The 22,597-nt window shown below is 43.6% G+C and overlaps 1 protein-coding gene across 1 annotated transcript in view; it reads left to right on the forward strand.

The window, feature by feature from the left end:
- SHANK1 (SH3 and multiple ankyrin repeat domains 1) overlaps positions 1 to 22,597 on the forward strand; it is a 1,404,784-nt gene that overhangs the window by 386,141 nt on the left and 996,046 nt on the right. Inside the window, exons 5-6 of the mRNA XM_069200994.1 lie at positions 8,053 to 8,161; positions 15,415 to 15,566. Coding sequence (XP_069057095.1) covers positions 8,053 to 8,161; positions 15,415 to 15,566 — 261 coding nt within the window. The remainder of the gene's footprint in view (positions 1 to 8,052; positions 8,162 to 15,414; positions 15,567 to 22,597) is intronic.

Raw genomic sequence — 22,597 nt, forward strand, 5'->3', positions numbered from 1 at the left:
AGGACCTTATAGACTATGGTTTTTTGGATATTGCGTTAACCATTTTGATGAAATGGCCCTTTGAAAATATAGCACCCAGTGACTTAAAACTAGTGATCTAGAAGTGTGCATTTTAAGTGAAGCTTCTTAATTTGTCATCATGCTTTAAAATCCTGACCTCTTGCATACTCCAACATGTTGCAGTAGATAATTTCCAGGGTTTCCATTCCAGGCTTTCAGGCCGTGATGGTGGCATCTGGGTACCTCCACCTTGTCAAAAAGGACATATACCACAGCCACACAGATAGGTTGTGAACCTTTTTCCATGGTAGATGTCCCACAGGTAGTCGGTTTGCACCTTCAACATTTAAACTGAGAATGAACCCCAACTCGTGGGACATCTTCATGAGGTGAAAGTGGGAGGCTCTGAGAACACACAGGTGTATGGAGAGGCTTCACCCTGTAAATGTATTCCTGTTTCTTACATATGCATTTATACCAATGTGCAATTTACATTTTATTTCAGCCGACAAAACCAGCCAATGTAAAGTCATCCTGGCATTTCATCCTGGCTTTTCACAACAGTCTTATTTCAAGTTGTCAAGCTTGGAGTTGCTATATACAAAGCTTTTATATTTTTCATTAAAATGCACTGGAATATACTAGAAGAAGGGCGGGCTTCGCTCCATCTTTCTGCCTGCACCTCTCCATTTTCTGACCTTGTTTTTGCTGCTAACCAGTGCTACATTGCTTGTGCTCTCTCCCCTAAATCATGGTTACATTGGCCTAACCCCAACGGGCATATTTAATTTACTTACAAGTCTCAGGTAAAGTGAACTACATGCGCCCAGGACCCGTACGTTAAATGCTAGTAGTGGACCTGCAGCAGTCCTTGTGCCACCCTCTCGAGTAACCCCCTAAACCTGGCTCAGGCCTGCCATTGCTGAGCCTGGTGTGCAGTTATACTGCCACCTCGACTTGGCATTTAAAACCGTTTTCCCAAGTCTTAAGCTCCCCTTTTATTACACTTAACTCTCCCCTAAGGTAGGCCCTATGTAGCCTATAGGGCAGGGTGCTGTGAAGGTAAAAGGTAGAAAACACACAAATGGAGTACGGGGTTCTTCTATTGCATCGAGGGGTAGACACCTGGTGCACCAATTGTGCCCTAGGTTCCTCGTGGTCCTCTAATGGAGGAAGGGGGTCAGTGTGAAGTGGGAAAGCAGTGGGACTGGAGAAAAAGGGGGGAATTTCCTTTACGGACTAGGTGGTCTCACACACTATATAGTGTCATGCTTCATCATATGACCACCTAGCCCCACCCAGGTAGGACAGTGCCACCTGGGCGGACTCAACCTCGCTGTTAAAAGAACAGGAGAAGGTAAAAGCTAGGCCATTTACTTCTAGGTTTTGCCTGTCCTGGGAGTGAAAAACTCCCAAATTCGTTTTTCACTACTGGAGGCCTACCCTTCTCATAGGTTAACATTGGAAATTCCTTATTACACTTTTAAGCTGTAATTCCTGATTGAAATGAAGTAGCTATTGCATGTTTCATATAATTGGAATGATAATGATAACTCCTCTTTACTGGTAAAGTTGGATTCAACATTACTATTTTAGAATGCCACTTGAAGTCTCCCCCACTTCAAAGGCACAACTGGATGTAATAACTGGGACTCTGACCCCACCTCATCATTACACTTCTGGACCTGTGAAGACTCTCCTAGGAAGAAGGACTGCTGTGCTGCTTAAAGGACTGCTACTCTGCTGAACTGCTGCTTTGCTGAACTTTGCCTTGCTAGGCTCTTGCCCTGCTGAGCTGACCTGCTGCTTGCTGTTCCCCTGCCTGGGTGAAAAGGACTGGACCTGCATCACTTGAACCCAGAGTGACTCCAAGGGCTTGCTTCCTTGCCTCCTGTTTTCTCAGAGACAGTGAAGCCTTAGATCCCTTATGTTCTCACCGTTGGGCTCATCTGCTTGTGAGCCTGTCTCACCAAGTGGTGGCACCCCAGTCCTGGACCCTTGGAAGTGAACCAAGGGGTCTGCTCCAGTGGAACCGAGGCATCCTTTGCTACAAGAGCAGAATTGACGCATCACTGCTGTTGCGGGAACCAGATTGGCGCATCCCACTGAGAACTGCTGCATCGTACTCAGAACCACTGTTCTGGACCCAGCCCATCGCTGCCACTTTGTGGAGAACATCACCGCATTGCCTCTACAGTGTGGAGAAGCCTGGCGCATCGCATTACAACCTGATGCATTTTGGAACTGACGGTTCGCTCATGGACCCGACACATCGCCCCAGTTGCGTGGAGAAATTTGGCACAACACCTCACCTGTGTGAAAACCAATGACGTTTTGTGCCAGGGCCTGCATGGATCCTGGATCCAACCTGCACTCCATCATGGACAGCCTGAACTCTTGACTTTGTCCAGGTCCAGTGCGACCCATTAACTCTTTGAGTGCTATTCGCTTCCAAGCACAATACTTGTATTGAATGCTTTAAAAATTCCAATCTCGACTTCTACTGGATGGATTTTTGTCAATTTGGTCTTGTTTTAAAATCCCGGTCTGTTTTTCTTACCTCGTGTGGAGTCTTTTTGTGGTGTTTTCATCGTGTTATTGTTGAAATAGTGCACAAATACTTTCAGGAGTATGGAATTTAATAAAATATCTACTTGTCCATGGGACAGGTTGCTTCATAAATCTACTTGCCCTGTAAACAAATCGACTTGTCCCTTTGGTGCCATGTAGTGCGGTGTCAAATTATGGCAACAATTTAATTATATAAGAGCTCTGATTATAGCCTTGCTGATTTTGCCAGGGCTCATACTATATTAGGGTTTGAATACTAGCAATTCCCTTATATTGCCTTCTTTCCGCAGATCTACATAGTGGGGCTAGAGGTTGTGGTAACTAATAGTTCCAGGCTTGTAATGCCCTTTTGAGTCTGTGCAAACTTGCATGTTTAAGGGTTTTTTCACCATCTCTTATCTAATCTTTTCCCATACTAAGAAAAGTTGGACATTTACTCCTGACAAGGGCATTTACTCCTGACAAGTGCAGAGGTAACATTTCTTACAGGTTTGGGGGAAAAAGTGTTTTTTAAGGAAAGTGAACAGATTTTTGCATGAGCAGATCTACACACCTCTTCATGCATATTTGTTTGTGCTACAATGCACTTCACTAATATTTTGTAGGAGTACGGTTTCCTGGGCTACTTCTGTAATTTCTTGTGAATTCATGAAAGCCATAAATCTGCACTAACGCAAGGAAATGTACCATGTGTGGTGTTTTGTGACATTCTTTAATAACTGGGTCCTTAATTGGGTCTGACGTTACCCAAGATCTTTTGTTTTTATTAAAATTCTGTCTCTTTCTCTGTATGTCTATTGTCTGACTTCACTGTGAGTGAAGGCATTCTGCTCTTTCACAAGGAGCATATCAGCACACAAAGTAGTTTTATTAAGGGCCAGGAATGTTGTGGCAATGTGTGCTTTTTGAGGACATTCTTTTTTTAATTTTTTGCCAATGTTTGTTATAATAGCAAAAGCCCTACAGTTCCCACAGCTGTAAAGTTGTAGAAACGACATGTAAAAACAAGACACTTATTGACAAAACGAAAAGGCAGACCACTAATGTCAGACCTTTTGACTTTGCCAATGTTCGTTTTTATCATGTTTTCCATAATCCTAATGTAACTTGTCGCCCTGATTTTGTGTTATGAATATTTTTTGAAAATACTAGCATGCATCAACACATTTTACTAAATGATGCTTCAAAGACATGGTACCTAAAACAGTAGTTTATCAAAACGTTTTATTTTCCTACATGCATTTTTGTGAACAATTTATTTTGAAAGCAAAGAATCATCAGTCATGCTTTCAAGCTTCAGCAAATATTTACATCTAATCAGAGAGCATTATACTTAGCCTCATCTTGTTAAACTTTGCAAACATGTATACATTTTTTTACTGGGACCACTGTCAGTAGTGCAGCTTAAGGCTTACAACATTTTCTTCGAGCGCTCACCCTTATAATAAAGACTTTGCATTAAGGGACCGTAAATACAAGTTACAATATCATTAACATAGGAACTCAAATATTACCTTTACTACAAACAGTGTCCTTCACTGATCCATAATGTACTGTAAACTGGCAGCCATAGGGGTTGTGCTGCAGAAGTCTAGGCCTGTTTTTCTCAAGGACAAAATAAACATGAAAACCTGCTGTCCTTGCCCCTAATCAATATGTCCTGGGCATCGAGCTATAGGAATTCCACATCTCGTACTTTGCACATTGCCTCTTAGTTTAAGCCTGGCTGCTCAACGCCTAGCTACCAGTGGGTGAGCACAGTATAATTTATGGTGTGTTGTGACCTACCCTGACTAGGATTGTGCTCCCTACTTGGACAGGGTGCAAACCTCTGACAACTAGAGACCGAATTTCTAACATATACAATTTCAGAAATGCAGCAAAGATTTGTGATTATAGGGACCCATTTCTCGTTTTTCACTACAGGGTGATCCATTTCCATATTGCTAAAAGCTGCCCAATATTTCAAGTTAAAAGGGTCCAGACAGAGCTTTAAAGGGCTGGAACAAGAAGTGGGTGAATAGCTGTGTGCAGTCACAATACAATATCTATAAGCTGCATGATTTCATCTTGCTGTAACTGATAAGTGAGCTCGTATTGCAAAGATATGCCAGATAAACAGTAAATATTAACAAGCATTTTCAATGCAACGGGGCTCGCATTTGCTCGAGTTGGAGCTATTTGCGTTGTAAACTCCTAACCTAGCTTTTCTTGCCACACAAATTAAAAGAAAAAAAACACAGCGCGATCGCGCTATGTAAAATGCAGCGCAATCGCGCTGAAATTGAAAACAAAAAACGGAGCGCGATCGTGCTATGTAAACCGCAGCGCGATCGCGCTGCAGGGAAAATGAACTGATAAAGTAGTCCAGAAACCAGGCTCAAAACATCGAGCCTCGTATGTTTCTAGTAGTTTACCGGTGCTGTGTAGGCGGGCTAAACACCGGAAAAGGCATGACGTATGTATGCATTTCACAAATGAAAGCAAGCAGATTTAAAAGAGCAAGCCCAGGAACCAATGAAAGAGACTGACGTAACCTGGGCGTGGTTTAAAGCCCAAAGAGAGATTAGTTTATGGACGGAGCTCTTTGCGCTCGCCCATAAAAATGACTAGTGCTTCAAGGTTGTCACATGTCAGGAGAGCCTGTCTTAAAAGGTAAAGACCTCCCTCCGTGTTGGCCCATGTTAGGCAGTCACAAAACAAGGCCAAGACACCTGCTCCCCTAGGGCTATTCACTCTAAAGAAAGCATCTATAAGCTCACAAGTTGTTTTCTCTTATTCTGCCCCCAAGCCTCTCCCCCTTGACTGCTCCATTTTTGTCTGCTTGGTTTGTGCTCTACGGATGCCCTTAGGTTTAGAGTGCTTCTCCTTCAAGGCATCTGTTGTGGTTCCATGAGCTACACCGGTGACTTCTCATTGGCATCTAGTCATTTAAGTAAAGTCTGAGGCAGCTTGGGATACCCCGTGGTTTCTGGTTTTCAAATAGAGTTTCTGTCACCCTAAAGGCCACTTCAGAGGACAGAGTAGCAGAAGGCACAGGGCAGAAGTTTATGATCCATGGTCTACAACCTTGTTCTAGACCTTGTCCAGTCAGCCTGGGTGTAGTGGTGTTAGAGCTTTGGTGCTGAAGTGATCTCTTCCTCAACTGATTGCACTTTAGCTCATTAGGTTTTGGTAACAGGCCCGGTGAGTGAGTGGGTGCCCTTCCTGAGCAGATAATGGTGTGCCTAGCTGTGGAGAACATTTTGGAATGAACAAAGGATTCTTACTTCGATGCTCTGTTTAGTCAGGAGCAGTTGATGGCCTATGAGGTGTTTGCAGACCACGATGAGGCAGGCAGTGTAGCTCATCCAAACCCAATGTTTCTGGCAGAGATACCACTGCAGTAATCAAGTCGGGATGTGACAAAGATGAGGACAAACACTATCTTTTAAGGCATCTGTAAGGAGGGGAGGGCCTCTTATAGAATCCACAAGACCAAGTGTTTGATTATGTTCCCCTGATCAGAAATGGCAAACTAGAATCAAAAGACTCGTAATTTACAGGTTTGAAAACTGGGGACTTGGACAAGGGCCCTAATTTCTCCCTTGGAAGCATTGAAACAGGGGCCAGTGACAGACATCCAGGTCAAAATGTGCAGGGGCCAAATTGTGCCACTAATGACCACCTACTGGCATCTTCTAAGTGAAAGTCAATACTTGAACTGCTGGTGAAGAAGAGACCAAGGCCACAGAGACTTTGAAAGGAGGAGGGTCACTATACTGATAGCCGATCTCTGAGTACATAACAAAACCATGCCAGTGTTGTACTGTTGATGCTTACAGAGTCTTTTGGACAATGCAGGAAGGTGAGGTGATTGAAATGTCATAGATAGGTGCCCAGTCCTGGTTTAAGGTGACTAGTCCGTCATTTGAGTGGTTACTCAACTAGTTTGACACAAATGAAAACCTTGAACAGTGAGTGTAGGCTTTCAGGGCTTGAAAGCCGAAAATGAGTTCACTTTGTCCTAATCTGAAGATGCTGTCTTCAAATATCACTTTGACTTGCTACCTTTCTACTAAGTTTCCCGCTATTCCAGTACCATATACATAAATAAATACAAATAAATACACACATACATTATACAATACTCTTTTCTGGCCTAAACTTTCTCCTTTCTTGCACTGGTGCCCTGCTGTTCCTTGTTTGTGAAGAGATCATATAAATATCCTACTGACCTTCCCTCACTTATAGACTGTTAGTAGCCTCGTTCTATTGCAAACTACTCTAATAGCCTTGGACCACGTTCGTTCTATCACTATAACAAGGACTAGAAAAGCCAATAGTTCTTGCTTTTGGGACGTATTATGATGCGGCTATATTATTTTGCATTATGGAGGTGTGCGCACGCATGATGTGGGTACTTTTATCCCTTTTATGTATCCAAGTTGGATCAGTAAGTAAAAAAAGACTGCAAAAGCATTTTTTAAGCGGGTGTGAGGAAGCAACATGGATGGTGCCAGTGCTGGGGCAGATGCGACAGGGAGCACGCTGAGGTGTGGAAGTAACATGGAGGGTGGAGTGAAGCAACACAGAGGGCACTGGAGAAGCATATGATGGGCAAGAGAGTAAAGTATTGTGGTTAGAGAGAAGCACATGGGCGAGATGGGGAGAAGCACATGGGTGAAAAAGCAGTGCACAGGAAGAAGCACACAAGGGAGAGTGCAACACCAAGAAGGGTGGTCGAGAATCACACAGGTGCAAGAGAGCAATAAGGAGTGGAGTGGAGGAGGGAATAGAAGTACATAAGGGAGACAGCTGGAAAACACAGGAGCTCTAATGGAGTGCTCCAACACAAAGAAAAAAGTAGTGCCAGAAAAGTAAGAAGTTGAAGGGCACAAGTAATGAAGCCATGCCCCAGGGGAGGAACAAACACAAGAAGAGGAAGGAAAGCAAACATAAGCTAACAAAGTAAGAAAATAAGTGGCAATAAAACCAGCCAAACATAAGCTTCTGTTATTTAGCAGGCGAGACCCCAAAACTGCTAAAGACAATTAAAATAATCAGTGGGCAGTCTGTAAGCTAACAGGAGGTCTTTTCGCAAACTACATTTTATGCTATCTGGTAGGAGATATGTAGAAACTGGAAAAACAACAAAAAAAGGATGGGCTGTGCCAGTGGCATGTTGGAATGAGGTTTTACAGTCCCTGTCCTCATTGAATGCAGTATCTGCGGAATTCCAATCATAGCCACTAGGCGCTGCTGATACCCAACATTAGTAATAGAGAACGTTTAGAAATACAAGTAGAGCGCTTAATTGGACAGGTGAGTAGATTTTGCTTTCATGTGTGTAGAGCCTGTTGCAGTGTTTGTGGGGAGGATTCCAGCTTGTTTCAGCCACAATTCCACTGACTGGCTCTGCTTCTTGTCTGTTACATTCTCTTTTTGATGGGTCTTGTCTATTTCAATGATTTATTCTGACTGCTCTTACTACTGCTGTAGGCTGGTTTAAAGAAGTTCCTTGAGTACGTGCAACATGGATCTGCTGACAAAATAGCTCGACTGCTGGACAAGGGACTGGACCCAAACTATCATGATTCAGAAACTGGAGGTGAGTGCCCAGGAAATGATACATAGAGCTGGGGTGTTCTGGTGCATTCCGAGACTGGTTCTCTGTGACATTTGGCTTGCATTTAGTGGTGTTAGCAGACTTGAAGAGAAACAGTCTGGATCCCAGTTAAAAGAGCAGCTTGCAGAGATAGCTCAAGATTGAGCTCGAGAATGTGCACAGTTTCAAGTCGGAAGGCATTGAGTCAAAGAGACAGAGCAGTACACATGGAGACAAGACTGAGTGTGCGGAGACGAATGCATGTGGGAGGGGAGTACTATAAACCGAACACGTGCTGTGTAATAATCATTCACTCTGCCCACACCTTTTATGGAGGCGAGGGACCCAGGGGTAGCGGGAAGGAGAGAGGTGGCTCAGCTATGTATAGAATTCAACACAGCAATACACTGTCACTTACATTATCTCCTAGTTCGTCTTCCTGTCTGAGGCATTACTAGGTGAGCAGTTCTCTTGCATAACAGAAATCTACTACCCAGACCAACCAGGGTCGGACTGGGAACCCAAAGCAGCCCTGGCAGATTTTGTCAGACCAGCCCCTTAGGGCGCATAGCGAGCAAGCCTGACCACTACAGTGGGTATTGGCGGGTCCACCCCCATGTAAGAAAATTTGGGCAAAAAAGGCAAAAAACGGTGCATTCTACAGCACTTTTTTCATTATCTACTCAATTGTATTAATTTTCATTAGTTTGCAGCCTACCAGACCGCACAGCTCTCTGGCTTGCTAAAGAAATCTTGGGAACTTTCAGAAAGTTGACTTGGAGTGCATTCTACTCGATGATTATAATTGGCATTGTGGTTTGTAACTCACACTTTCTGGCTTTCCGTTTGCTGACTTTATTTGCTTTAGGTTCTCCGGGTTCAGTTCATCCTTCCCATTGCCTAAACTGTGTTTTCTGTATCCTTCCACAAACTTGCTTCTTGTTAACAGGCTTTTAAATCTTGGTCTTTTCTTGTCACATTTGGTGTGCATTCAAAGACCGAGATCAAATGTCAGGTGCTGTCTTCTAAGGGCGTTTGTTTACATTTGTTCTCTGACTTCAAAGTGAGAGGATTTATATGACAATCTTGCTGGATACAAGGTGGAGGGGGTATGAAAGATTTTTTTCCTAACACACAACAACCTTTAAATGAAATGTGTAAGTATTTCAGAATATATCACAATTATGAAAGCACAAATGAAGTACATGTTTTGTTATTTCTGAAGTGTGTTGGAAACAGCACACTTCAGAAATACAGAAACAGATACTTTAATATGATCAACATGAATCACTGTGCACTGTATAGTTTTGTCTGTGCACTGTATCGTTTTATAAGTGAAGCTCTAGGTCTGGGCAAATGTAATGGTCATTTCAATTGAAAATGTGTTGTCTGTAATGGCAGTATGTTACCACACCATGAATACTCCACTCTACTGGGGAAAGGTTGTTTGATTGTAAACGCCTGGTTGTCGCTGACCTGCTTTGCTGAAATAAGCACTAGGAGGAGCACGATCTTCCAGGAAATGTATTTCAACTCCGCCTTGTGAATTGGCTCAAATGGGTGTTTCATCATTTGCAATAGTACAGCATTGAGATGCCAAGGAGTAGGAGGAATTTTCACAGGAGGAAACAACCTGAATAGTCACCTATGGAACTGTTTTATTATTCTTGAGGACCAAAATGATGGAGAGTTACTGGTACAATGAAATCTAGAAATGGCTTCCAGATGTACTTTGATGGATGAGTGAGAAAGACCAGATTTGGAAGTATCTGTTCTGGTGAAGATAAGAAAGGGTGGACCTTGGAATCCCTGCACCAGATACAAAATTACTTCCATTTAAGTTTGTATGTCTTATTAGTAGTCTGGGCTCTAGCATTAGTGCGTACCTCTCAACAATCAGAAGGAATATTTAGGTCAGTGAACTCATGGAACGCGGGAGCCAGGCCGACAACTGACGAGAAGGCGGGTTGGGATGATGGATCTGGCCTTGGTTCATAGTCAGCAGGTTCAGTATTGTGTGAGGCTGTTTCGAGAGGAGCAGAAGCTCTGTAAACCAACTGCGTGGCCACTTGGGAGCTATGAGCAGTACTCGACAAGGCTCTCTCTTCTTCTTCTTTAGAACTCTTGGGATCAGTGGAATCGGGGGGAAAGCCTAAGCATAAATTCCTGACCATCTGATCAAAAATGTATTCCCCACACTCTTTTCTGCAGTTGCCAACTTGCGTAGTACTGGCATTTGTTGTTCTCTCTCGTTGCATAGAGGTCAAAGCTCAGTGTGCCCCAGCAATGGAAAAGATGATTGAGAGTTGTCTGGTCGAGCTCCCACTCGTGGCAGACCGTAGTGGTCCTGCTTAGTGAGTCTGCAAGGGTGTTGGACTCTCCTGGTACATGTTCCGCCCTGGGAGTTATGCTGTTTCGAAGGACCCAGTTCCATATCTCTTGCGCTTGACGAGATGGCGCCGGTGAATGTGTTCTGCCTTGCTTGTTGAGATAGTGCATACTTCGTTGTTGTCAGTTTGGATGAGAACTGGTGAGACTGTGATCTGGGTTAGAAAGGATTTGAGAGCCAGGAAGGATACCTTTAATTGCAGCAAGTTGATATGGAGGGTGGCTCCCTGGGTGGTCCATTTTCCTCTCACTGTCAGGTCTTAGAGATGAGCGCCGCAGCCCTCGAGGGACAAGTCTGTAGTCATGCTATATTGCAGAATGTGTGTCAGCAAGGAGAGACCCTCAGAGAGGTTGAATGTCTGCGAACACCATTTCATGGCCACTGACTGTCCAGCTCCTCTTGAAGTGATCTCATGTGGAGATGGTAGTATGGTATAAGGGGAATGCAAGAGGAAAGCATCCCCAGTAAAGACTTGTAGGTCCGGACAGAAAGTGGACCTTCTGTTGGCGAGGCGCACTGCTAGGTTGTGAATCTTTACCTGTCTGTACTTGGAGGCGCAGGCTTTTGCTTGCTCTGTATCCAGCATCGCTCCCAGAAAGGTGATGCTGGTTGTAGGAGTTAGATGTGTCTTTTGGTACTTGACTGACAGGCCTGATATACGGAAGAGACGTAGATATGATTCTGTGTCCTTGGCTGCTTGTTGTGCTGTATTAGTCTTTATGAGCCAATTGTCCAAGTACGAAAATACTTGAACTCCTCTTTGTCTGAGATATGCCGCTACTGGAGTTAAAACCTAGGTGAATACTCGAGGTGCTGGCCACAGACCAAATGGTAACATCCTGAATTGGTAGTGAGTGCTGGCTACCCTGAAACATAATAATTTCCTGTGGCTGGGGTGTATTGCGATGTGAAAATAGGCGTCTTGGAGATCCAAGACCGTCAGAGGATCCCCTTGAATCAGCAGGTGTAACACTTCCTGAAGGGTGACCATACGGAATGATTGTTTTTTCAGGAGCTTGTTGAGTTGACGAAGATCCAAGATGGGGCACCAGTCTCCTGTCTTTTTCCGAATAAGGAAGAAGTGAGAGTAGAGGCCGGTTCCCCTCTAAGAGTTTGATATGATTTCTATGGTTCTCTTGCGCATCATTATGGTAATCTGCAATAGAGCTCTTTCAAATCGGTACATGGTGATCCTCACAGTGGTATATTTTGAGGGGTTTGGTGAAACTCCAGGGTATGCCCCATAGTGATAATATCGAGGACCCACTGGTCTGATATGATCTGAGACCACCGATGGAGGTAATTGGAAATTATGCCCCCTATTTGAGTAGTTGAGATGTGGGTGGTGGCCGGCACTTGATGGGGGTCACTGTTTCTTGGAAGCGTCTCTGCTGCTATAGGAAGACTTTCCTCTGGTGGGGTGTCTGTAGGCCGCTGATGGTGGTTGCCTATAGGGCTGATGGTGTTGTTGAGAAGTGTTTTGACTGTATTGGCCCTGATACAGCTGGTACTATTAGTACTGATAGTAGCCACCTCTATTGGAGAATACTCCTCAATCCCTGGCTCCTCGAAAGGGCTGCCTTCTATCCTGGAGGGTGCCCAAAGATTTGTCTATCTTGGTGTCCATCTTTATAGACTGTAGTGCTTCATGCGCATGCTTACCAAACAGCAATTCACCATTGTATGGCATGTCTACCATCTTTATTTGAACTTCTGGGCACAAGGAGGTAGCTTTTAGCCATTCCTGGCATCCTAGTACTACAGCTCCAGCTAGCTGACGAAAGCCTGTACATGACACATCTATGGCACAGTCTATGATCTCTGCAGAAATATTTTCTCCCTCCTGTAGAATCTTTTAGGCTTCAGATTTTGCATCTTCGGGACGGAGATCAATGTATTGTGAGATGTCCCTAGGATCGCCAAGGAGTTTGCCGCTCAGTTGTAGCTGCCATTTTTGTTTTTTGTTTTCCCGATAGTATTGAGGCATCTCCCTTCCTTATCCGGAGGTGGAGAAGATGTATTTCTCAACCGGCGGTGGGCTGCCTGTGTTATCACAGAGTCAGGTTTAGGTTGGCCAACCAGACAAGCTTGGAGGTTCTCAGGTGCTTTGTACTTCTTGTCCAATCTGGGAAGTACCGCTGATATTGAGGTTGGAGTTTTTATTACCTTAAGGCCCTCTTCCCAAATAAAATCCACTATCGGGATAGCACGAACTGACTTCTTAGACTGCTCTTTAAAGTCATAAAGTAAGCATTCAGATTGTTTTGTGACAATGGGAAGCTGAAATCTCTTGCCAGCTCCTTCCACAACACTATGGAACCCACCGATGTCTACTAGTGGTGGAGTAGAAGGGGACGGTGTTTGTATTTACCAGTAATAGAGAACCACAATTACAGGTAAGTAACTTATTTTCTTCTTTGGGGTTGTCTTCATCTCCATCCATTGTTTCACCATCTTCTTCAACATTGGGACCTGACATCTCAGAAAGATGAAACCTGGATTCCTGTGACTCCAACAATGAAACAAGATCTTCATCAGTGGCTAATTATGGGAACTTTTTGCAGGGGTAATTCTTTAGCTCCTTCTTGAGTCACTATCTTCACAACAGATGCCAGCAGTATAGGGCCGGGAGCTATTTGGGAGAACTAGACAGCCAAGTGCAAATGGTTGAGTCCAGAGAGATGTCAGTCTTCCAAATGGAGAGAGTTGTCTGCCATACTGAAAGCTCTCCTGTGGTCTTCCTCTTCCTGCAGAACTGCTCAATCTGTATTCAGATGGACTACATAATAGTCCGAGCATATATCAACCTGCATGGGGCATACAGCCTTCCACATTTCTCTTCTCCTGGGAGATTTGTCTGTGGATTAAGACAACCTTCACTCTCTGACAGCAGTGAATCTTCCAAGGGTAAGAATGGGCCTGACAACTCATTGGGCAGGACATTCCCTTCTTTGGTAACTTTGTCTGGCCTGCTCCTTTTTCAAGAGATTGTCCGCAGGTTTGGTCAGCCCTGGTAGGACCTGTTCGCAGTGGAGGAGACTTCTCATTTATGCCCAGCACCCTCGAAATGCTCACTGTCTGCTGTGCGGACACTGCACATTTCAAGGGTGCTGGTGCCCCCTGCCTGTGGCAGCATTGCCACTGGCTCTATCATGAGCTGGCAACAATGCTGCCGCACCTTTCCCAGTGGGCTGAGGCTTCCGCAGTTAGCCTTGTAGGGAAGCCGTAATGGGGCCAGAGGGGAGGTTGCCAGCACTGCAGCGACCTTCCCATTGGAAGTTTCGCAGATGGATGTTTCCGTCCGCCAAACTCATAGTCAGCCCCTTATTGCTGTGCATGGACACTGATGGAGTACTTAATATGTGTCAATTGCCAGATTGTATGTGTATGTTAATGCAAGAGAACCAATGCTACATGCATATACAGTGAGCCTAAGCTTTGTTTAGGCTTGGTGATACACGTGGACAGTTAGAATAAGTACTGATGTGTGTTCATTGTCTGACTGAATGCTGCATGTTGATCCAAGATACTTAGAGCGTTACTTATAGTTTGCAGTCAGAGTTTACTCCATCGGGATGGCAGAGAACTCTACCTATGCCATCCCGAGGGACCTCTGCGTCCAGATTTAAAGTTGTCTGCGGGCCCTGTGGAAAACTATCTACATTGACATGAATCACCATGATGGCACTTCCTGTCAGTGTAGGAAAAGTTTGATGGACAGTACCATCAGCCATGACGGCCAGCTATCAAACTTTTCAAAAGTGTTATATCTTTTAAAAACAAAGTCAGAAGTGCAAAATGGGAGTTTGTGTTTTGAAGAACCAAAAACTAAGGGCCTTCTTACCCTGTAAGACTTCTCCCAGGATCATTATTGTGGGTTTTTTCTGTCCCTCACCACCAGGTTTTTCTTGGTGGTGACCGACAGGAAAAAGAAGACTTTATTTCATCCACTCTCAATAGGGTGGACCTTGTAAGTCCTGCATGGGAAGGTTATACTTTGTTAGGCTATCAGAGAAAGTACAGAGCCAACAGGGGCTCTCACTACGGAATACTTATGGTCCAACTACAAATGAGGCAGGTGGACCGAGGGTTTGGCAGACAGGGTACTCCTTCTCATTTGCCACGGAGCACCCTGTCCACTAAAGTTTACCTCAGAACCTTACTAATGTATGCTGTATCACAATAATCCTGAGTTCTATATTTACACAAGGCCTGGTGATGTGTGTGGTCCGATAGGCTGAGCACTGTGCCCACTGCCAGATTGAACGCTATGTGTTGATGCTGTAAGATTTAGTGCTCTATACAGATACAGTGAGACCAAGCTCTTTGTAGTCTAACAGAATGAGTACTGAATTGTTTAATTGAATGGTGTGAGTTGATGATGTGAGGCTGAGTGCTGCACATAGTCAGTATGAAACAGCACTGTGTGCACACTGTGAGACTAAGTAGTGTATGGACACTTTGTAGAGATTGTGAGACTGAGCACTTTGTGCTGAATTAGGCTGAGAGCCCAGTGCTTGGACTCTGAAACTGAAACCATGAAACTGAGGCAGTTGTCAGTGTGCAAAAATAGAGAATGATTCACTTTTACTTTATACTGTTTGAGTCTAAGTATCTTGCATGAACTTTCTGTGAAACAGCACTAGAGTTTTGGGGTCAGAGCTGAATGAGTACTGGGTACAAACGCTCAATGACATGGCTGTTTGTGGCCATATTTTGAGGCTTCTGCTGCGTATTATGTATATGCTGACAACCTGTAAGCAATAACATTTTTGCTGTCACTTTGAGACTGAGTACTGTGTGTGGGCAGTCAATGTATAGCAAACTCCGCTTCACAAGACCTATTGCCTTTTCTTTTTCCCCTCAGAGACTCCTCTGACACTGGCCTCTCAGCAGGATGGTACCATCGAGGTCATTCGGATTCTTTGCCTGGGAGGTGCCCACATCGACTTCCGCTCCCGAGATGGCATGACAGCACTCCACAAGGCTGTGTGCTGCCGGAACTACAGTGCACTCATGGTATAGCAGAACTGGGAGTGGAGGATGAAGCTGGGAGAGGGTGGTAGGTTTGACACAGTAGGTCTCAGAGCACAAGTTGGGCATTTCTCATGGTACGGTGTGTCTGTAGACGGATAGTGAACATTTTCATGGTTGGATTTAGGAGGGAGTGGAGGATCAGCCCTCGTAATGTAAGTATGGTAGTAAAGAAGGTATCAACATATAGGACTGTGGACTTGGGAGCATATTGTGGGAATGATCATGGTACAAGAGGTCTGTGAAGGAGAATGGGTGTTTGTGAGGCTGCAGCATATCTGAGGAACAAGATGAGGAGATTGTGATACTGCGTGCCTTGGAGAAGAGGGTAGGTACTACTGGACAAGGAAAACAAACAGATGTATGAACTGGGTAAGAAAATGTGCAGAACATCACCATCCTTCATGAAGGTGCCTACTGCATCTGCTCTACTCAAAGTAATTGTATCAACAAAAATGTCAGGTATCAATTTGAAACATGATTTAAACAACATAATGAATAAGGAAAACCAAACTTACAAATGGGAAGCTTTCAGTGAGATAGTACAATTGTATTTAAAGATCATTGGAAACATAAGACAGCATCCACATTTCTCTAAAAAGAGTGCAGTAAATAGAAAAAGTTAACACTCTGTGCTCATGACTAGGTGCCCATAAACTGCGCATGTGAAGCACAAACAAGAACAAATAAAAAAAATACAACATGTTAACTGAAATTATAAGATTTTTGAACATGTATTTTGACAATATCAAATATTTTTTGAAATATCATGTAATAAATCAAAGGCCACAATTTGCTGCTTCAGTTGTCAACAGTGTTTCAAACCCCAGTAACTTAAAGTCATCATCAGGACAAAATTGCACATAAAGACTGTAGTACTGTTAAATGGCTAAGTAGAATGTTAATATGAAGAAATGGGGTGGATGTCCCGGAATAAATAACCCAAACATTATAGTGCCGGGAGTGGCAGGAAATTAGTATGTACAAAGGGGTAACTCTCCAAAGAAAACCTCCAAATATTGGTCCAAATTAGTCTGGGAGGAAACCTTATGGTCCAATACAAATAGCAACATTTAGCTAATTCACCGGTAAGAATGAATCCCAGCCATCTTAAGGCAATAATTGGAGGCAGTCAGAACTAGATACAGAGTGGTTACCAACAGAGGGGGACGCGCAGTTCGTCGGAGACCTACGATTGATTCGGGCAGAACTGCGCATAGTTGTTTGTACCTCCAGCATACCAATTTTTCATGCTGCGCGCCTCCAATTATTGCCTCTCAACATTGTCCTTTCCAAATTGATGGGCCCTCCACTTGAGCTAATCCATAAAGCCTCTTTACAACATCTGACCTGGAAAATGGATCTTTGGTGGCTATCACTTCTGTCTGTAGAGTAAGTGAAATTCAAGCTCTGTGTTCAGAAAGCCCATACAGTGTTTTCCAATCCAACAGGGTGGTCATGAGGACTAATCCCAGTTTTTTACCAAAGGTAGTTTCAGAGTTCCATATTAATCAGACTATCTCACTACCCACATTCTTCCCTACCCCTTTGAATCCAGCTGAAAGGTCTCTACATTCACTGGATTTTAAAAGGGTATTGAAATACTATTTAGACAAGTCTAACGGCCTCATTACGAGGCTGGTGGCTCACGGTGGCAATCGAACCGCTGCGGCTGTGGCGGTCCGACCGCCACCTTCCAAGTTAGGCAGGCAGACCCGCCTAAAGACCGCCATCCTCACCAGGATCACGATCCAAAAGGGCTGACTGCCTTGGTTGTAGTCAGCCAGGGCGGCGATGAACTCAATGCCGTCTGGCTGATTACAGCCTTGTGCTCCACCAGCCTTTTCATGGCAGGGACCCTGGCATGAAAACGCTGGTGGAGAACAAGTACTGGGGGGCCCTGCACACCCCATGCCAGTTTCTGAGATCTGTAAAGCCTCTACCAGGAAATCTGCCCATACCTTTACTAGGCATTACTGCCTGGATTCAGATGCTAAGGCAGACACTCAAGTAGGACAGGCTTGATTGAGGAATCTTTTTTGGTTAAAGGTTGGAGCAGTTTTCTGCGTTTCAGTCCACCTGGTGTGGGATGGGCTTGATATTCTATTCATTGCATATCATTATTGATGGGAATCCCCTGAAAGAGAAGGATAACTTGCTTACTTGTAATTCTAGTTCTTGTCCAGGGGAATCCTCATCAGGGACATAAACAACCGCCCTACCTCCCCAGACGGAAGCCATTACAGCTCTCAACAATTGTCTGTATACAGACTCTTTTACTTTTCAGTAAAAATGACCTGACCTAACTATCACCTGTGAGCATGATGGCATACAGGGGTACTGTGAGGTTCTGAAAGGCATAGTACCCATTTTATGTTTACTCTTTGGTTAGCAATGCCTCATATTCCCTTTTCTTTTTGCTTTTAAATAAAGGTTTGTTGTTTGGTTCCTATAGCCAGCTTTTTCTGGAAAACCATGAGTTGTATTATTTGTCACGATTTCAAAAGAAAAAGTATGGTATGTATTACGTACAAGTATATATATATATATATATATATATATATATATATATATATATATATAAATTCCAATGGAAGAGATCTATAATTACAGGTAATAAGAATAATATCAATCCTCGGTCACCAGAAATGAATATATATATACAAAGAGCTCCCTGGAATACGATTGAGCCCATCCTGGCTTTTAGCAGCCACAATGAACCTGATGATGAAGCATGTAACTACTAGAGTGAGTGAGGGTTGAATATATAAAGGAAACTCTTTTGCTCCCCAGTAGTTTAAGACACCCCACTACGTTACCTCAGCTCAGTGGGTTTACTTGTGCATTGTCAGACATGTACTTTATTGTCTTGAAGTTTCACATTCTGGAGAAGGTATCCAAATCTTCCATATTTGCTTAGAAGGTCTCCCCTCCCCTTCCAGGTGGTTTCCTTCCTTCAAAGAAAATCCACCTTTTTGTGTCAGTGAATTTTTTGTGATCATGTTCCTCTAGCAGAACACCTTGTTGAGGCCAACAGAATCTGCCAGACATTTTTAATAACTATAATATGAATCCCCGGTCACAAGAAATGAATATATATACAAAGAGCTACCTGGAATACAGTTGAGCCCATCCTGGCTTTTAGCAGCCAAGGTCAACATGTCACTACCAGAGTGAGTGAGGGTTGTATATAAATAGGGACCCCTTTTCCTCCTCCCCTGTAGTTCAAAACACACCACTGCATTACTTCAGCTGTGTGGGTTTACTTTATTGTTTATTGTTTTGAAGTTTCAAATTCCGGGAGAATGTATCCAAATCTTCCCTATCTGCATAGAAGGTCTCCCCTCCCTTTGGATGGATTCATTCCTTCAAAATATCCACCTTTTTGTGTTAGTAAATTTATGTTGTGATCATGCCCCTCTAGCAAAACACCTTGTTGATGCCAAGAAAATCTGTCAAATAGTGGAACCTTGTGTTTGATTTTCAGTCCCCTAACTTACCTTTATTGATGCATTCCTGTAGCCGGTTCTGACTGCCTTGGAGACACCCTTTTTAGTCCTGGCAGTTCACAGACAAATTGCACGATGTCATAGCCCCGCACCATCTTATCCAAAATGTCTGCTCTCAAGCCCCTCACTGGAGAGTCCAGTGGTGGTAGTGCAAACCTCATCTGTTAAGTTGAACTGGTAGACAATAGTTTGGAAGTCTACAAGAAGATTGAACTGAGGATTGGACGCCACTTCCTACTTCATCACCAGCTGGGAGATGATAACCACAGATTGCTGGGTGCTCTAGCTTGTCCACAGGGCTATCCACTACATTTCCCATCTTACCTACCAGGCCCACTCTCCTGGGGGAGATACTGTTTAACTCTGGGGCTGTTTAAATTGATTTGACTCTATTTGCATTTTCATTCTCAAAAAAGGAGGCCGAAGTCCCACATTGAACCTACATTGCGGAACGCTGAAAATGCTGCTTCTGAGCCAGGTTCTGTTGGCCTCCAACATGAGGAAGTGTTGGTGTGCCTTGAGCTCTGGAATGCTTACTTTTATCTGCAGATCCTTCCTGCTTCCAGGCGTTAACTCAGATTCACCATGGGGTCCCGTTACTTTAAGTTTGCTGCTGTGTCATTTGTTCCGGCGGACTGCTCTGTGAATGTTCACCAAAGGCCTGGCAATGATTGCGAGTTCATTCAGGAGGTCAAGAGACCATGTATTTTCATATTTGGACCACTGGCTTATGAAGAGAGTTCTCCTGCTTTGCTTTCTGAGCACCTTCAGTGCTGCATGAGCTTGCTGCACAACTTGGGTTTTACCATCAATGTCCAGTAGTACCATGCCACCTACACACTGAGGTTAGCCTTCATTTGTGCATCTGCATTCATGATCTTTGTGTAAGGGTTACCTTCTCGTCAATGGATTGGAGATATTTCGGATATAATTCTGATGTTTTTGAATCAGGTTTAGATATTGGTAGTGCAACTCCTCAGCCCGTTAGGCTTGAGGTCCTTCCGCATTTTTAGCCCTAGATGCCAGATGACATATGAGGGCTATTCAGTTGTGCTTAAAGCGCTCGTCTCTCCAGTATTAATGGAACCTTTCTGCTCAGCACATATTTTCCATTCTCTTCTCCTTTACAAGCATTGGTGGATGGGGCCCTCCACAATGGTTTGTCCATTCAGTACCTGCAGTGGAAGCCCACCAATGATTACAAATGCCTCATTGTTGGGCTTGGGCACTCGCCTTGGCATCATGACATCACAGGGCCTTTGGTCCAGGTCAAAACAGCAACTTCACAGAAAAGCTTTGACCCTGAAGGCCTTCCTCCCTTCCATCAGAGGGAGCACTACCTAGATTTTTCAGACAGTAGAACCACAGTCTGCTAAATAGAGAGGCAGGGCAGTATGCATTCCTCAGCCCTTTGTTTGGAGACCTTCCAACTCTCACTATGAGCTCTGGAGAGTAGCAGCTTCCCAAGGGCGACCCACCTTGCAGGCTCCCTTTGTGTGAGAACGAATGTGCCGAGTTGCTTCACTCTAGAGAACCACTAGTGGAAACTTCATCCTGAGATGATGGACAGGATCACCTCCATATGGTAATGCCCATATGTGGATCTCTTCGCCACGACCCAGAACAGTAATTGTCTCAGGTTTTGTGCCATACACTCCCCCGCAAATAGTTCCCTGTGAGATGCCTTCTGATTTAACTGGTATGCTTCACACATTCCCGCCAATTCCATTTCTGTTGAAAGTCTCAAAGAAGCTGCATGAGACCCACGCACAATTAATGCTGATTGCTCCAGATGTGGCAGAGAATTTCTATATCGATCTGTTCAGACTGAGCCTTCAGCTCCCTCTTCCATACAGTGTGGACCTGTCTTTACAGAAAGGACTTTCAAGTCCTTCACCCCAATCTTCTGGCGTGGGAGCTGCAAGCATTGCGATTAAGCAGTGTCACTTGGAGACCTGCTGTCTCCATGTCTCCAACTGATACTATTTGTCACTTTGTCTGCCTGGAAACGCATTATAAGTGGCCAAATTTATTTTTTAGTGTGTCAGAAGATGTGAATCTTGTCTCTCTGATGTGCTGCGTTTTGCATATGCCTTTCTCAGCACGGTTTGGCAGTTCCCAAATGTGTCTACTTCACTCGCCTCATATGTGCACTGGATGAACCCTCACGGTTTAGGTAGCCTTTGATTATGCGTATTATGAAAGTTTTACCTTATTTATTTTCACACTTGTCATTTATGGCTCCTCAGTGGCATTTGAATTTGGCGTTTACTTTCCTCATCGTCTTTCATTTGAGTCATTGCACAGTTGTCTGCTTAGCCTATTTTAAAGCGTGTGATCCTGGTGGCAATAACTTCAGCGCACGGGGACGGTGAACTACAGATCCTTTGGGTCTAGTCACTGTTCACTGTATTCTATACTAAGAAAATGATGCTGCACACCTGACCTTTGTTCTTGCTGAAAGGTGTCTATAACTCCTGCATGATCCAGTCTATCAGTCTGTGTTTTGCTTTCACTAATGTCCGAGCTGACAAAAATCTCTGGAATGCACTTCTCAGTTCAAAGAAGACATTTATTATTATTTCACCACGAGGTTCCTAAAAAAGGAGATTAGTGGGTCGAAAGCACACCTTTATAAATAGTCACAGGAATGAAAGGAAAATATACCAAAATGATTCTCATCTGCAATGTACACAGCAAATATATGTTGTAATGATTATGCAATATCAATACAGAAAATATGAATACAGAAAAGAGTGGCAGGTAGAGACAAATTTCATCTTAAATTATAAGAACAGTCCTATATTCTGTTACTTCTGAATTTATTTCTTTCTCACATTTATTTCAACTAAATTATTCAAATAGCGAAAAAGGACTTATGGTAACATAACACCTATAACCATTATCACAGTAACAATACACCAGATGACACTTGACAAGACATACATAATAGGTCACATCAAAGAATTACCACTATAAAAACATCTTAAAATAATGCCCTATATATTTGAATGGTGGTCACTTGTTATCACTCCACATGTGATCCACTTTTATGTGCTAAGGTATTAGGCTTTTTTTATCATCATCAACATGTTGTATATTTCTTTCCAACAAGCATGATACAATGCGTCTTAAATTTTTCAAAAAAAGTCCATTATTTAACCAACCCAATACACTTGCAAAAAACAAAAAGGTCGACGCGTTTCGGCCTGCTGATTTAAGGCCTCATCAGGACTTTCCAAATTGCATATTGCCCCTGAACAGTTACATGTAACTCATTGTTTCCCTCATGCACTGTACACAAGTCTAAAGTCTGTTGAACTATTTCATTTGCCAAATTAAAGGCACACAGCTGCTCTTCACTCCATTCAAACTCATGTTTTTTCCTAGTTACTTTGTACCAAAGCGTTAAGATTTTACTCAAGTGGATGAGGGCTATACTGTTTCCAAACATCAAACAATCCTATGAAACTCTGTGTCTCTTGCTTAGTGCGAATAGTAGCAAAC

Source organism: Pleurodeles waltl, chromosome 7 (genome assembly GCF_031143425.1).
Source record: "Pleurodeles waltl isolate 20211129_DDA chromosome 7, aPleWal1.hap1.20221129, whole genome shotgun sequence".
Taxonomy (NCBI): Eukaryota; Metazoa; Chordata; class Amphibia; order Caudata; family Salamandridae; genus Pleurodeles; species Pleurodeles waltl.